The 17,880-nt window shown below is 47.2% G+C and overlaps 1 protein-coding gene across 1 annotated transcript in view; it reads right to left on the bottom strand.

The window, feature by feature from the left end:
- The window catches only part of LSM14A (LSM14A mRNA processing body assembly factor), a 282,041-nt gene that overhangs the window by 160,887 nt on the left and 103,274 nt on the right, over nucleotides 1-17,880 (bottom strand). The window contains exon 4 of the mRNA XM_078671505.1: nucleotides 15,519-15,638. Coding sequence (XP_078527631.1) covers nucleotides 15,519-15,638 — 120 coding nt within the window. The remainder of the gene's footprint in view (nucleotides 1-15,518; nucleotides 15,639-17,880) is intronic.

The following is a 17,880-nucleotide window of genomic DNA, read 5'->3' as shown; positions in this document are numbered from 1 at the left end:
TTTAATAAACCCAAAAGGTCATGGTTAAGGCCAGACAAAATTAGGGGCCCAATTATTAAAGAAAGTCTCAAAAGTGCACCCTTGGTATATGTACTTGCATTAAGTTTAGCTATATGGTTTTCGTGAATTCACAAGAATTCACAGAAGTAGGACAAAAAATTGTAGTCCTAGAAAATATTTGTGAACTGCATTTTAGCATGAGCAATATGTGCATGTGTAGATTTGCCCATGCGAAAACCTGAGTGTTTGCACGTTCATTTTCCCTCCAACCACTTTTTTCCTAACTCTGGAAGAAGGTTTGTGTCTGCCATTATCAGGAGTACATTTCCAACATTTCTCAGTATGGGACAAGATTAGAGAAGAGTTGTACCCTTAAACATGCAGGTTAGTAGGTTTGCACAGACTCAAAAGGGCATTTCAACCCTGAAACTATTGCTTACCACTACCTTCAGTCCCAGTATGTAGATCTGTCGAAACATGGCAACATAAAGGGATTGCTAGTATTCAAACACTACCTTAGTATGAGCCCTGGCATAATCAGAGAGGCTATATAAGAGCTCTTATATAATGAGATTGCTGCCATAATTTGTCGCCGCACTACATGGCACCAAAGGACAAGTGGATTTTGTTACAGGACAAGTAGATTTATGAAGCAACCTGCCCCATGGACAAGTAGATATTTTAATAAATTCCACACCCCTGAACCACTGCAACCATGCTGAGACGTGCCAGTGCCAGTACCACTCCACTGACGTCCTGCTCACAAGCACCGGTACTCTCCATTTCAAATTAAACAAGTGCAGGTGCACAGCCCTTGACAATGTAAATCACTGCGTGGCTCACTTGCAAATACTCTTCAAGATGGATGTGCAAAGAAGAAGGTCCCTTTAAACAAAGCCATGTCAGAGCCCCCACCGCTCCATCACATCTTTGTAGCGGCTAGTGAACTGCGACATTTCAGTGCGCTATAAAATGTCACAAATAACCTATATTTTTCTCCTTTTGACTTTGCTTGCAGAAATTTTGTTTAAAATGTCTTTGGATTATTGCTATTGTACTCATGAATACCTTTAAGGTATGGCGATTTTCATCCATTTTATTATAGTGATGTGCAAATTTGATGAACAGCATTTCACGGGTTTTTCTTTTAAAAAGAAATAAAATACTGCCACCTTAAGCAAATAGACAGCGAGGAGTGAACGTGTAGTTGACCCCCCCATCCCAACCCCCTCAAAACACTCATGCACCCAACTAAAAGCACAGTCCAGCATGGTTAACACACACCCCAATGGCTCTAGACAACTCGCATACCCAATGAAGTTGTGTCCCCTGCTCCTGTCAGGACCAGACTGAAAACAATAAACTAGCATTGGTGAAGATGTTCCCGCAGCCCCGCACTGGGACACCTTCAGTCTGGACTGGCTCTTTAACTTGTGCTGCTTTGCATGCTGGGACTCAAGCCCATGCGGCAATGTTTACAGTCAACATACATGTGTCAATAGTGCTACATTCAGTTGATTTATTTGGCAGCAGGTGTCAAGTATGATACGAGGACAGCGGCCAGTAAGGGGTTAAGTGATAAGTGAGACAATCCATTAGAAAGGCGCTAAAACTGGAAAGAAAGCGATCACGTGTCTGTATGTAACAGGAAAGCCATTAAAAGAACCATGACAGCTTGGTGCCTTAAAGCAGCTGCGCTTTATGAAATACAAGGCTTCTTCACGGTCTGGATGTAAATGACAAAAAGGCATCTCTGACATATCGCAAACTCATCATGAAGCAACGTCATCATGCAAAACGAGGGGAATAAAAAGGGGAAGGGAGAAAAGAAAAAGGGGGAAAGAAAAAAAAAACAAGCATTGGCCGCACAGCCGTGAAAGTGACACGTCACGAAAGTGATCGCATGGCAGCTGCGCGTGTGTACGCAAGCTTGAGGCACCAAAAGCCTGTGGTGGCACTTTCAAAAGCCGCTTACTAAATGTCTCGCAGAGCAGCGCATGCGCTGGTCAGCAAGACCTATAAACCAGTATAGAAGATAATTGCAGTTGGGCACTCCGGCCAGGGGAACACAACCATACATAATGCAGCAGAATTCCTGTCCCCACACTCCCTGCTGCTTATTTCTTGAATTTAGAATTACAGTTTCCAAATAAACATCGGAAGTATTTATAAGCATGCATTGGCAAAGCCAATATATCTGGTCTTAATTTGCTAAAGCACAAGAAGAGACTGTTAGCATATTAAAGCCAGATACATATAATCAGGGAGGCAAGGTGAGGAGAAACCACTAGCAGGAAAGAGAATGGCAAGGAAGAAGCAATGGCTAGGAAGAGTACAGATGGGAGACAGAAGTAATGTTGAGGAAACAGACAGTGAGGAGTGGCACACATGAAAGCGAGAGTGGGGAGGAAAGATGAGCAACAAACAGGGGAGGGTTGGGGTACAAGGCAGGAGTGGGACACATTGCGAAATCCTGAATAGTGAGTTTCTGGGAAAGAGGCAAGCAGATAACATACTTGAAGCATGATTAATGTTGCAGAATGTAGCGAGGGAGGAGCACAAATTAAGCAAGAGGCGTAATAAAGGGCAACACAGTGTTTTCTGCATATGCTGCAGCTGGAGTGGTTACTTGAATGAGGCTGGAATAGGGGCAGACAGAATATGAACCTAGCACCAGTTCCATTCCCATGTTGTGACCACTTGAGTCAACCCAGAGAAAATGGCAAGGCACACAGGATATGGGAGATGGATGAAAACAAGGAGCGAGACAACAAAGAGAGAGATAGGGAGAGTCAAGAGCCACTCTTAGTCCCCGGTTTGTTTTTTTTAAACAAAAGAAGAGTGCCCCGTAGTACACAAAGGACCACGATAGGAGCAAAAAATATTTTGAAGATAGAAACCGGCCTCATTTAGGTCAGTTAGGAAAGCCATCACTCACCAACCTGGTTGGTGACATGCTTCATCATCGGGCCCCACTAAAGAGGCCGAATGCCTCTCCAGTGTGCTACAACGCCAGGTCTACTGCGGAGCAGGTTATTTGTGAGTTCAGGCGTGCAGTGAAACTATTTTAGTGGTGGTGAGGGAATTATAATAAAAATGTCTTAGGTGTATCAAAAAAATGATTAATTTTATTGTTTGATCACTAGGACATGAATAAAAATTAAGTATTGGAAACAGGTCCAAAATTAATTGATTGGTTATTTCCAAATGATTTAAATATCAGTCAACATGTTTCTGCCTACAAACGGTGTGAGTTTATCAGGCATTCGTCAGGACCAAAATCGTGTGATAAACCCTGGCGGTAAGAGCACCCTAAGGCTCACCCTGACCTAGGGACGTGAAAGTTAAAATACAAAAGTGAAAAAAGTGCATCGGGGAGGAGCTTGCTCGATCCTGGTTACTCCTGGTGTAGGAGGCTACCCGACTTAAAGTTACAGCACTTGTAAGATTAGATCGATCTGTACCATGGGTCACGGGAGGGGGGTGGTAGCGTAATTGGCACACCGCCCTCAACGCCAGGCACCCTCTGGAAACCTGCGACAACCCTCAAACCGGACCCCGAAAACAAGGAGCGCCACAGAGAGGTATTTGAGGTAACAAGCACGATAAGATACATTGTGGAAGCAAAGGTAGGGGAAGGAATGGGTGGGAGGCCCGTAGCTATCAAATAGCCCCACAAGCACTTCAAAGCTAATGCTTAATTGGAAGAATACACTTTCAAAGTCAATAGCATCAGTTACGAGAGAAAACGCATGTGGGCTAAGCCAATATGGATTGGATTGACAGAGATGCAAGTAACTGGCCGAAAGAGTCTTGTCAAATAAACAAACAGTTGAAAGGGGACACCCAAAACCCATTCTATGCGATTAAGAGACAATAAGCCTGTTTGACCAAGACCTACTGATGAAAACATGGTTTTAGAGAAAGAAACAGTACATGTAATCAATGCTGGCTATAAAGTTTCACACAAAACAGTCTATTGCATACACATCCTTTCCTGTGAAGCATGCATAGCCTGGGTTACCCACCTTCTCTTTACAACACAGCTCATTCAATGCTTTACACATTTTGTGCTGTACCTGCTGCATAGCAGTACACTGCACGCATGATAAAATTATTTTTACATCTGTCTCACTGAAAGCAATCGGGTACTGTGAGCACAGATAAAACGTCATAGGTAAGCCTTTTCTCTCCAATGAGCTCGTCACAGAAACCGTAAATAATTAAACGTTAACCTTTTTCAGCCTCTAAGAAGCAGGTCTTAAGGGTTTTCCCTCCCATTTCCCTATTACACTAAGCCATTTATTTTATGCATTACAAACTGGTTAGACACCAAAGAATTTCCAGGAATCAAATGCTTATTATCGGAGCCAGGAGAGAACAGTGCGAATACAATGAGCCGGCCATGGCGAGATCTGGTTATAATTACTGGAGTAAGAGGAAATGTAAGCATAATTGCTAAAAAAAACAGTAAGAGGAGACTTATTAGTAGACAAACAAGCATTGGCCGCGTTACTGCTCGAACAGCCAGGTCTTGAGCTTCTTCCTGAAGGAGAGGTGGTCTTGGGTCAGGCGCAGGTCGGGAGGGAGGGAGTTCCAGGTCTTGGCGGCCAGGTAGGAGAAGGACCTTCCTCCTGTTGTCGCTCTTCGGATGCGGGGGACGGCGGCGAGGGCGTGGCTGGTTGATCGGAGGTGGCGCTTGGGAGCGTAGAAGTTGATTCGGTTGTTGAGGTAGCTCGGGCCTTGGTCGTGTAGGGCTTTGTGTGCATGGGTGAGGAGACTGAAGGTGATTCTTTTGTTGACGGGGAGCCAGTGCAGGTCTCTCAGATGTCCGGAGATGTGGCTGTTTCGTGGGATGTCGAGGATGAGTCTGGCTGAGGCGTTCTGGATCCGCTGGAGTCTCTTCTGGAGCTTGGCGGTGGTTCCGGCGTAGAGGGCGTTGCCGTAGTCCAGTCGGCTGGTGACGAGGGCCTGGGTGACAGTCTTCCTGGTCTCGGTGGGGATCCACCAGAAGATCTTCTGTAGCATGCGCAGGATGTTGAAGCATGACGAGGAGACGGCGTTGACTTGTCTGGTCATGGAGAGGGAGGAGTCCAGGATGAAGCCCAGGTTGCGTGCGTGGTCCGTCGGTTTGGGTGCGGTGCCCAGGGCGGGGGGCCACCAGGAGTCGTCCCAGGCGGAGGGCGAGGAGCCCAGGATGAGGACCTCCGTCTTGTCTGAGTTCAGTTTTCAGGCGGCTGGTCGTCATCCACTCGGCTACGTCTTTCATCCCTTCGTGCAGGTTGGCTCTGGCGGCGGCGGGGTCGTTGGTCAGGGAGAGGATCAGCCGGGTGTCGTCGGCGTAGGAGATTATGTTGAGGTTGTGTTGGCGTGCGATGGCCGCGAGGGGGCTCATGTAGACGTTTAAGAGGGTGGGACTCAGCGAGGATCCTTGAGGGACGCCGCAGATGACTTCGGTGGCCTCTGACTTGTACGGTGGTAGGCGGACTCTCTGTGTTCTTCCGTCGAGGAAGGAGGTGATCCATTCCAGTGCCTTCTCCTGGATTCCGACGTTGCCGAGGCGCTGCACTAGGGTGCGGTGGCAGACAGTGTCGAATGCCGCTGAGAGGTCCAGGAGGATGAGGGCCGCTGTTTCTCCGTTGTCCATCAGGGCTCGGATGTCATCGGTGGCAGCGATGAGGGCGGTCTCGGTGCTGTGGTTGGCTCGGAAGCCAGACTGTGAGGGGTCGAGGGATCCATTTGTCTCGAGGAAGGCGGCCAGCTGTTTGTTGACGGTCTTTTCGATGACTTTGGCCGGGAACGGGAGGAGCGAGATGGGACGGTAATTCTTGAGTTCGGTGGGGTCCGCTGTAGGTTTCTTGAGTAGAGCGCTGAGTTCGGCGTGCTTCCAGCTCTCAGGGAAGGTGGCGGTGTCGAAGGAGGTGTTGATAATGTCCCGCAGGTGGGGTGCGATGACGGCGTCGGCCTTGTTGAAGACGTGGTGAGGGCAGGGGTCGGTCGGAGATCCGGAGTGGACGGAGTTCATCGTGCGGACGGTGTCTTCGGTGCTGATCGGAGTCCAGGCGCGGAGGGTGGTGGTGGGTGGCATTGCTGTGGTCATGGCGTGCGTCGGTTGGATGCTGAAGCTGTTGTGTATGTCCGCGATCTTGTTGTGGAAGTAGGAGGCGAGGGAGTTGCAGAGGTCTTGCGATGGGGTGATGTCGTTGTTTCCGGCGTTGGGGTTGGAGAGCTCTTTCACGATGTTGAAGAGTTCCTTGCAGTTGTGTGCGTTGTTGTCCAGCCGGTCCTTGTATGCATTTTTCTTGGTGGCGCGGATCAGTTGGTGGTGTTTCCGGGTGGCGAGCTTGAGGGTGGTCATGTTGTCCATTGTTGGTTCCCTTCTCCATACTTTCTCGAGGGCTCGGCAGTCCTTCTTGGAGCTCTTGAGTTCGTCGGTGAACCATGGGGCTTTTCTGCTGCCGGGTCTGCTGGGCGGGGTCCTCAGAGGGGCGAGTTCGTCCGCGCAGTTGCTGATCCACTTCGTGAGGTTGTCGGTGGCCTGGCTGGGGTTCGCTGAGCCGGCAGGAGGGTGCTGGCTCAGGGAAGCGGTGAGCTGGTCGGCTGTGATCTTGTTCCAGCTTCTTCGGGCAACCTGTTGCTGGTGGTGGTGGATCGTCGTTCTTTTGAAGGTGAAGTGGACACAGCTGTGGTCCGTCCAGTGGAGTCCTGTGGCGTGGCTGAAGGCGATGTCTTTGCTGGATGTGAAGACGGCGTCGAGTGTGTGTCCGGCGAGGTGGGTGGGGGTGGACACCAGCTGCTTGAGTCCGAGGTTGGCGAGGTTGTCGAGCAGGGTGATGGTGTTTCGGTCGCTGTTGTTCTCCAGATGGAAGTTGAGGTCCCCCAGGAGGATGTAGTCGGCGGAGGGGAGGGCATGCGGGCTGATGAAGTCGGCGATGTCCTCGCTGAATTGTGTGCGTGGTCCCGGGGGTCGGTAGATCAGGGTGCCTCTGAGGGTGGTCTTCGGGTCGGTGTGGATCTGGAAGTGCAGGTGTTCGGCGGTGGTTAGGGTGTCGTCGGTGTTGGTCGTGATGCGGATGGTGTCCCTGTGGATGATGGCGATGCCTCCTCCCATCTGGTTGGCGGTGCGGTCCCTCCGGGTGATCTTGTAGCCCTCTGGGATGGCGATGGCGGGCGCTGAGGAGGCGTTCATCCAGGTCTCCGTGAGGAAGGCGATGTCAGGGGCTGTGGTGTCGAGGAGGTTCCAGAGTTCGATGGCGTGTCTGTGGACGGAGCGGGTGTTGAGCAGGATGCACTTGAGGTGGTTGCTGCTGGTGTTCGGCTTGGCGAGTGCTGGTGCAGGGTAAGTCCGGATGCAGGTGAACTTGCAGGCGTGGCAGCTGAAGGGTCCGTGGGTGTGCTTCGGGGTGGCTCGGTGACATCCCGGGATGCCGCCGGTGTTGAGTGCGATGAGTTCGGCGGCGTTGTAGGTTAGTCGGGTCGTCTTCTGTCGGTGGGGGCCAGGGGTCCTGGCGCTGGGCGCGGTCCGGTCGTGGACGGGCGCAGACGGGCTTACCTTTGGCGCGCCTTCGGCGCACAATCGGCGCGCTCGCTGCGCGTGACCACTGCGCGTTCGCACGGTCGCCATATATGGCGAAGTGCGAGGGGGGGGCGGAGCAGCTGGGAGGCGGGAGCGGGGAGGGTATAGAAGGAAAAAGGGGCGGGGTTAGCGGTGGTGGCGGGAAGCGGGGAGGGAAAAGACGATGGGCAACTACAAGGCAGGAAACAGAAAGCAAATGTACAATACTATAAAAACAAATACAACAATAAAACAAAACAGGGGCACAGGGCAAGAAGCGGCGCCCAGAAGCCAGCAGGACAGGCGAGCACAGACCACGCTGCTCGCAGGCAGGGGGCGTGGTCCGCGACGGCAGCCGGGCAGCGAGTCAGTCATGCAGGGAGGCACACGCAGCAGCTGGTGGCCGTGTGGCGCGGGGGTGTCCTAGACTAGGTCACACTCACCTGCGTCGCACGGTCGCCATATATGGCCAAGTGCGAGGGGGGGCGGAGCAGCTGGGAGGCGGGAGCGGGGAGGGTACAGAAGGAAAAGGGGGCAGGGTTAGCGGTGGTGGCGGGAAGCGGGGAGGGAAAAGACGATGGGCAACTACAAGGCAGGAAATATAAAGCAAATGTACAATACTATAAAAACAAATACAACAATAAAACAAAACAGGGGCACAGGGCAAGAAGCGGCGCCCAGAAGCCTGCAGGACAGGCGAGCACGGACCACGCTGCTCGCAGGCAGGGGGCGTGGTCCGCGGCGGCAGCCGGGCAGCGAGGCAGTCAGGCGGGGAGGCACACGCAGCAGCTGGTGGCCGTGCGGCGCGGGGGTGTCCTAGAATAGGTGTTCTTTATCAAAAGGTAAGTTAAAAATGGAAGCCTGGACATCAGGTTTAAACCCTGAAATCCATAGCCAGGTGTGACTTCTTAGGAGAACACTAATGTTGACAGCGCGAGCTGCTGTGTCAGCTGCGTCTAAAGCACACCAAATGGAAGCGTTGGAAATTTGTTTTTCTTCCTGAATTAACTCTTGTGCCTTTTGTATATGTTCCTCTGGCAATAATTGAAGCAAATTGTTCCAATTTGTCATAGTGAGCCCTGTCGTAGCTTGCTAAGAGACTGGGTGTTGGCTGGTACTCTTTAGCCAGAGGCATCTATAAGCTTGGACTCCTTGTCAGGAGGAGGGGCATCTCCTGTTTGAGAGTTTGCTCTTTAGCGAGCATTGGAAACGACTAGGGAGTCTGAGGGAACTTGGCCTTTAATGTAGACAGGGTCTGTAGGTATAGGTTTGTATTTTTGATCTACCCGTGGTGTTAGTATCCTTGCACGCACTGGGTCCTTAAAAATATCAAAAAGAAACCGGATGTGTTCATGGACATCTGTCTCCTCCGGCACCACTTTAAGATGGCGCCCATGGAATCGGGATGTTTCCCTGTTTCCAGATTTGCAGGCATGAGCCAGTCCAGTGCGTACACGACTGGACATCAGCCAAGCACATTACTTTGGGAATCTGTTTGAGAGAAGGTCCAGAGGCTGAGTTTGGCAGTGAGTGATGCTTCAAATCTGAACGTTGTGAGTGCATAGAGGAATAGGCTGATGAGAACAGCATGACTGATCAAAGAATGGGATAATGAATAATGAAACTACCCCTGCTGCATGACCGTGATCTGGAGTCTTACGAGTAGCGTGGTGGAGGCCTCATAAGGCTCTATTTTACAACCACTTTTTGAGAGTCACTTACAAAAACAAGAGGTCCGTTGGGGTATTTCGGATCAATTTAAGCGACGGATTGCGGGGAATAATGGGTATGACGCATGGGATGAAAATGTGTGTATATCCATTTTCAGGCGAACTAGATAATTCTGTCCTCCTGATTTTACATGTGGTGTGCTGGTAGGAGTCCACCTGGTAAATACATCATACAAGAAATACTAAGGCAGCCTACCTATTCGGGCCTTAAGAATACCACGAAAAATGGCTATATCCTATACATTCTCTACGTGACTTGTTGTCTCCTTTTATCTCTTTTTAAACCTACAGGACCGGCACATCCAAAAGATGGAATTGGGCCCCCGTGCCCTGATGAAATTGCCACAAAATAAAAAAGGCAATGCAACATTTCGGCCATTCAGGTTAAAAAGGTCTGAAAATGAGAATGTTTTAAAAAATGAGTATGGGCACAACAAATTAAAGATATATCTTTTGTGTTTTCCCGCAACTCAATTTTAACCCACGGAGAGCCAGAGAAGGCCTCCTTTTTTAACTGGAACATACTATTTTGGATGTGCACAAAAAGGTCTTTAGTTTACACACAGCTTTCTTCTCACTTCTATTTTGGGAGTTGGTTTTCGTTTCGGAAAATGCTGATGAAGAAACCATGAGCAAATTGGCGAGTACCTGCCAACTGCTCCCAGTTTGTTCCTTATAAGAGGCACGTCCTAAAAACATACCATTTTTTTGCCTGAACACTTGTAGGCACCACTTTGGGAGGTCGAACCTCTTTACTTTTTCAAAAGATACACATGGAGGGTATATGAATAGACATCAAACCCCGTCCGTAAAGATAAAACTTGGCTCATCCCCCTAAATGTTGATAGATTTATGTGTAATGTGCAACATGGGAGATTTGTTGATGGTGCCGAGTGTTTTGGGCACCCTTAGATTTCCTGTTGTCCCTTCAAAGCTCAGCCCCTCTTTGATAAAATACACCATATGGGTGTGTGAAATCCCCGTTTCGAGTTGTATTTTAAAGCAACTGAAAAACTAATTTTTCTAAACTAATGCTGCCACTTCAGCCGTGAGACTTGTTTTTGCAATCTACAGACTCCTCTCATACTTTGACGTCACGGGCCAGTGCACACTTTTAAAGGGGGATATGGGCCATCTTTTCTTTATCTTCTTCCGATTACACCTGCTGTTAAAGGTCGACTTGGAGTATGAAGGCTAGTTCACACTGAACCTTTCTTTCATATCAGAAGGCTTATTTTTCCTTTTGCTTCCCTAGACAAGCAATTGTTTTTCTCTTGCCATCAAGTAAACTTTGCGCCCCCCACCCCTCCCACACTCCCCCTTCAAGACAGAGGATCTATTCAGCTCAATAAGTCTCTTTTGGAGGCACTAAGTGTAGACTTTCAGTATCAAGCCCTTATTAGACACAGAACTCAACCCAAACTCCCTACCACCCAACAGCGGCAATAGGCTACTTCCCCCTCCCGGCGTTACAGACGTTCAACTTCTGACTGACCACTATCTAAATACTATGTCCACAATAATCGATGAGGTGGCGCCCATGCAACTAAAAAGAGTCTCGTCCAAGAAGACTTCCAACCCATGGTATGACGGAAGCCTCAATGAGGATAGACGGGCGATGCGAATGGCAGAGCGCACCTGGAGGTCAGCCCCCTCTGCAGTGCACCTAAAAAGTCTAAAGAAACAGAGAAACGCCTACTTCAGGAAAATAAAACGCTCAAAAAGAGACTTCTTCAGCCTCCAGCTCGCCCAAGCTAAAAACCGTCCAAGAAAACTGTTTGAGTTAGTCAGAACACAATCCAAAGAGCAACCCCAGACAATCAGTGCCATGGACGTTACTCCTTCCTGCGAAGACTTCTCTGCCTTCTTTATCCAAAAAACTGAGAGAATAAGAAGCGATCTCCTCAATGACGCTATCCTGTACTCCAACCCCCGACACACAGCAGTGCCTCAACCTAAGAACAATGCTACTTGGTCATCCTTTGACACTTACTCCGTAGAAGAAATTGGCAGACTGCTCAGCGCCTTGAAACCTTCCAATCACCTCTCTGACCCCCTTCCTGCTAACGCTGTAAAAGACTTTTCCCCCTGGCTTCTCCCACTCTGGTCTAAGATTATCAATAGCTCTCTTCAACAAGGATCCATCCCCAACGCCCTCAAAGTAGGGCAAGTCACACCGCTACTAAAAAAAACAACAGCAGACCCCACTGATCTAAACAATTACCGACCTATTACAAACATCCCCACTCTCGCTAAACTGTTGGAAAAATGTGTACAACTACAATTGACTAAACACATAGATAAGTTTGACCTCCTAAACGCTCATCAGTCAGGCTTCCGAGCAGGGCACAGTACCGAAACTGCCATGACTCACATAGTGGACGATGCCCTCCAAATCCTAGACCAAAATGATACCTGTCTCCTCATCCTTCTGGATCTCTCCTCAGCATTCGATACAGTTAAACATGAGAACTTACTCGAACTGTTAAACACAAGGATGGGCATATCTGGGACTGTTCTAAAGTGGTTCACCTCATTTCTACACAACCGGACACAAAGAATCAAAAGCAACAACCTGCTGTCCTCTCCGGTACCTGTATCGCTAGGCGTCCCTCAAGGATCCTCCCTCTCCCCAACACTGTTCAACCTAGTTATGGAACCTCTCACTACGTTGTTACAGGCTTCTAATGTGCACTTTCACATGTATGCCGACGACACCCAACTTTATCTCAAAATACAATCTCCCAAGGACATCATGCTGCTGAACACCACGATCAGAAACACCCAATCCTGGCTTGCTGAGAATCACCTCAAACTCAATGCTCTGAAGACAGAGTTCCTCCTGATCTCACCTCCCGCTAAAATATCCACGGCTCAAACATGGCTTAAGCAATTAACGGCTCTAAATGTACAGCCCATCGTAGTAGACTCAGCAAAATCTTTAGGCATAACACTTGACACCAATCTCAACATGCAGCAGCACATCAGCAAGGCAACCAAAGGAGCGAACTTCCAAATCAATACCCTGAGAAAACTTAAACCTTTCCTTCCTGCCAAAGACTTCCAAACTGCAGTTCAATCTATAGTCATCCCGCACATAGAATACGGGAGCACCGCCCTCTGCGGGCTCCCCCTAACTACAACGGCACCCCTACGAGCGTCCCTTAACGCCGCAGCGAGACTAGTCACAGGCTCAAAAAAACACTCGCATATCTCCCCGGACTTTAAATCACTGAACTGGCTACCTTTTGAAGCCAGAATTCAACTGAAAATCGCATGCATGACACACAAGGCTGTGCATCTGAATTCACCCGCCTACCTCACTCAAAAGTTGACAATTTCGGGTGGCTCCCGAACTACTAGGAGCACAAACAATCTTTTGCTGAAACCTCGAAGATTTCGGAAGGAAAAAACGTATAAACGTTCCTTTTCAGGAATGGCACCCAGGATCTGGAACTCACTCCCTCCTGAAACAAGACTCATCTCCTCCAATACAATCTTTAAGAAAGAAGTTAAAGCGATCCTCATGGCAAAATACACATGACCTATTACTCCGTATCACTCATAAATCTGCACTGTAAGGCCTGACCGACCTTGGCCTATTGTACCACCCGTATTATTACGTAATTGTATACGCTCACTCTTTGTATTTTGTTATAATGCTCGTTGCACCTGGTTGATTATGTATATTGTTTATAGTGTTGACGCACCTGGTTGACTTTGCACACTTTACCCTCTCCACCTCAACGATCTTTACATCCCTTCTACTGTCGCACCTGTGGGACTATACATCCTGCACACACCCACCTCAACTTGGCCCACCTTTAAACTCTAAATACTCTAAACACGCTTAAGCAAGTATATGCTCCTTGGTGTCGCACTTTATGCTATTGACGCAATTGTTTGTCTACTCTCAGTGTACCTACACTACCACACCTGTAACCTACCTCATGTCCTTTGACCTACCTATGTAACTAGCACCTTGTACCTAACTACCTCATATATTACTTTGTATATACGCTTTATTACTTTGTATTTCTACTTCGTATTTTTACTTGTAAAGCGCTCTGATATCTGCAAAGATCTTGTTCGCGCTGTATAAAACTCTCAAATAATAATAAATAATAAACCTGCACGAAGGGATGAGAGACGTAGCCGAGTGGATGACGACCAGCCGCCTGAAACTGAACTCGGACAAGACGGAGGTCCTCATCCTGGGCTCCTCGCCCTCCGCCTGGGACGACTCCTGGTGGCCCCCCGCCCTGGGCACCGCACCCAAACCGACTGACCACGCACGCAACCTGGGCTTCATCCTGGACTCCTCCCTCTCCATGACCAGACAAGTCAACGCCGTCTCCTCATCATGCTTCAACATCCTACGCATGCTACGGAAGATCTTCTGGTGGATCCCCACCGAGACCAGAAAGACCGTCACCCAGGCCCTCGTCACCAGCCGACTGGACTACGGCAACGCTCTCTACGCCGGAACCACCGCCAAGCTCCAGAAGAGACTCCAGCGGGTCCAGAACGCCTCAGCCAGACTCATCCTCGACCTCCCACGAAACAGCCACATCCCTGGACATCTGAGAGACCTGCACTGGCTCCCCGTCAAGAAAAGAATCACATTCCGTCTCCTCACCCACGCACACAAAGCCCTTCACGACCAAGGCCCGAGCTACCTCAACAACCGAATCAACTTCTACGCTCCCAAGCGCCACCTCAGATCAACCAGCCTCGCCCTAGTCCCCCGCATCCGAAGAGCGACAACAGGAGGAAGGTCCTTCTCCCACCTGGCCGCCAAGACCTGGAACTCCCTCCCGACTGACCTGCGCCTGACCCAAGACCACCTCGCCTTCAGGAAGAAGCTCAAGACCTGGCTGTTCGAGCAGTAACGGCACCCCCCCCCCCCCCCCAGCGCCTTGAGAGCCTACGGGTGAGTAGTGCGCTCTAAAAATGTCGTGATTGATTGATTGCATATACTGGATATTTGTCAGCACTGAATCATTGTCAGACACATACTGCTCCCTCTGGGCCTCTTCAGTCTTCTCAACTACACCAGTCTCTCTCCAGACAACAACCCCAGTTTTTTTTAACTGAGTAATCATTTTCTTGTGCCATAGTACGCCTAACTTTCTTCCTCTCATATTTAGAGTCTGGGCAGGCTCAACCCCATATCTTCTGTAAACATAAATAGCACACCGAATGAGTCCCACCTAAGCATCTTGTGGTGGCAATTAATGAAAAATTCAAGGGCGCGTTTTCACGCTCCCATACCGCCCCAATTGATTGTACAACATCTTTAACACCCTGAAGCATCCTGTATCCTTTGGATCATTCCACTCCATAGTAATCAATGGCAATGGACCACTAGAACTGGGATTAAGACTGTTTTCTGTCAAGGTAATGGTTTCTTCAGACCTTGTTGATCCCTTTGACTGTCTCCCCACTGGAATTGGTCGTCCAAATTACTTCCAAGTAATCACATTCATTCTTGAAGCAACTTTCTTTTGCAAATGTTTTTAAGTGTTAAATTGGTTGAATTTGCCAATGCTGGTTTGTGGTTAGGTGTAAAGTCTTTAAATATCTAGATTTCCAGAACCAGCAGGATCATCTTTTTTGTTATGGTGTACATAAATTCATTAAAAGAAAAAGCTATTTTTGTAAATTGATGCCTGGTTTCTTGAGTCAAGTTTATTTCTTCAATTGTGTTATTGCTTTTTTAATTCCTTACAATTGTGTTGAAGCGGGACTGCTCCAAGCCACAGCTACACATGGTTGTGCTAAGGTTTGACAAACAAAACCTAACTTGTCCTAATACTAGTTGGTAGTGTATTACAAGGTGAGGTCTCACAAACGCACCGTATAATACACCCCATTTCCTCAAACTCATCAACCCACAGAGCTGAAATCTTGTAATCTACGACTAATTATAATATGTATAACAGACTGCATCAACAATCACAATAGAACGAACTTACATTTATATTTTCCACTAATAGCCACTTGCCGTCTTAAAACGCTACTAATGCAGGAAACTGAAAATGTAATAACCAAGCAAAACAACATCATTTAGAAATTGAAAATAGTAGATTTTCGGAATATGTTGGACATCTTGCAATAGCCCCAAAACCAAAGTTATTTGAAAATCATATTTAAGAATGAACTAAGGAATCACGGTTTACACATTATTCCATAGACTACATCAGTGGTCAACTTAGAAAAGCAACACTTACCTTGAGATAATTGTGTTTTTAATGATCTTGCATCAGACGTGAAAGAAGACCCAACAGCACTGCTTTGGGACAGACTTGCACTGGTTGTGGTTTCAGATCCAAAGGACGTTAACGAGCTGCCTGTTTAAAAACGAAATATTAACTCCCGAGCAGATTATCAATTTCACACACAATAGTAGTTTAAGGCACTCATGAAAGGAACATTGGAAAATCAAAAAGTAACTTCCTGATGAAACAATGTCCAGTAAGAGTAGAGCTTCATAACATCCGACTTTCGCAAAAGCTGTTAAGCATGAATTTGAACTCTTTTGGAATTGTTGCACCCAATGATGAATGCCAACTCTGTTCTACTACGCAAATGTTCCTTTCGCCAGCAGGTACAATTATGTAGACAATACAATGTAGCTTGGCAATTATGCACTTTCTAATAAATAGAAAAACTGCTTACAAGAAGGAGGTTTAAAAAGGAGGAGTAGAAAGTCTGTGATTATAGCTAAACCTACCTGACGCATCACGATTTAGAATAGTAGCTGTTTATTATTAACGTTTGACGCATTTGGCAATGGTTAAAGAGATCCAACATTATTCAAAGGAGAGATCTATTTCTTAAGGCTACACTTATCTGACAGCACGATTTTGAAACCTCTTCTAACCAAAGATTTGAATAATAGAGGCTCAAAACGTGAGCACATAAAAGTTTGATAGTTCAAAAGGCAGTTCAATGGCTGAAAGCACCCGTTTCAGTGCTGACAGCACAATACTAGGAAACAGTGTTGTGGTAATAGTTTAGGGGACGTAACCAAGTTAAGCTCTTCAGTTGTCTTTTGTAGGACTACATGGGACTACTTTGGTGGAAAAAGTTGAATTGTATAGCCTTTGAAAGAGTGCCTTATTGCCTAGATAGTGGCCTCCTTCTCCGATTGGGTACTTCCGAGTACAAACTTCATCAGACAAGCAATTTCTAGAATAACTCTATATACCAAAGCATTCGTAAACAATTCAGACTATATGAACGTATCAGTTCATTCTTTTCCCATGTGAGCTTTTGAACCAAACAATCTGTTCCTCCAAAGGTCCCTCGTCCTCAACAGCAATGCAGCTGGAAGAGAAAACTACAATTTTTGCGAGAGTTGGTGTAGACACTGATCACCATATCTATAAAGACATCTACACTAGGCAAAGATTTTGAATAACAAAATGTCTGAAAGCATAAGCAAAAATGTCAATCCCTGCGAAAAATATGGGACGGCATCTAATACCTTTAAGGAAATACATATTTAGATGGGATGGATATGCCTTGTCATGGTCCCCCCTACTAGACATAAGGAGGCCTCTATGAGATGTACAACACGCTGGAGAGAGGAAGCAATACCAGTACAGAACTGCAAACACTAGTCTTTTGCAACGCACAGAATAGGCAACAAAAGGTCCAGTAGAGAGTCTTGCGTACTTGCTCTCCTACGAAATAGTTCAACATACTCATTTAAGACCTTGAGAGTTTCATTCTATGCAATGTATCGACATCAAGCACAAGTAACACTGGTAGCAGGGCCTTAATGAAGTTAGAATTAGGCTCAGACAGGATTTGGCACAGTACAGATTGCTTAATAAATAGTGAACGAAAGCATAAGCTCACCCTGCCATACTTGGGAAAAACTAAAACAGATCATTACCAAAGGGTGACCTCCAAATCTAGTGAGTCGAAACTTTCCAACCAAGAACTTTGCAACTGATTGAGCCAGGAAAACATACCTTGTACCATTGTGGTTGGGGAAGGTGACTATTATACTGTACCAACAGGAGACTACCCAAAAAATTACTGCTATCAAGATTCTGAATTCATAATGTGTAGAAGGGTTTATACTGTCATACCAATTGCCAGCTTGATTGCTGTGCAAAAAGGACAGAATCTGGTCAGACTGGCATGAAGTTTAGTATAGTTCCTATATTCCCAATAGGCTCCGCGCACTGGAATAGTATATCCTATAGATTAGACGTAGTACTGAGGTCAACTAGGTCTCTATCGAATATACTAGACTTAATTGTGTGTGCCAACTAGATCAGAGGTCACTAGAAACTCTCGAATTCACAAGAAGGGATTAGTCTCTGACAACTGCATAAACATGACAACTTTGTTTCCCCAAGATAAAATGTATCTTCAGAGTCGTGGAAACAATAAATAGATAGATATTTCACTCAGTCAATCGTGCATGCTTCGTTTCACTAGAGGTGCAGAGACAGTAGAAAGATGGGTGTTTTCAATAAAAGGTTTTATTGAACAGTCTTTCTCAAGCATAAGAAATGAACTGCTATAATAGTAAACCGGTTTGTAAAATATACTACGTACAGTTTAAATAGTAGA

This window comes from Lissotriton helveticus, chromosome 12, assembly GCF_964261635.1.
Source record: "Lissotriton helveticus chromosome 12, aLisHel1.1, whole genome shotgun sequence".
Taxonomy (NCBI): Eukaryota; Metazoa; Chordata; class Amphibia; order Caudata; family Salamandridae; genus Lissotriton; species Lissotriton helveticus.
Note: the sequence above shows the minus strand (reverse complement) of the source record. Positions and strands in the feature narration are given on the sequence as shown.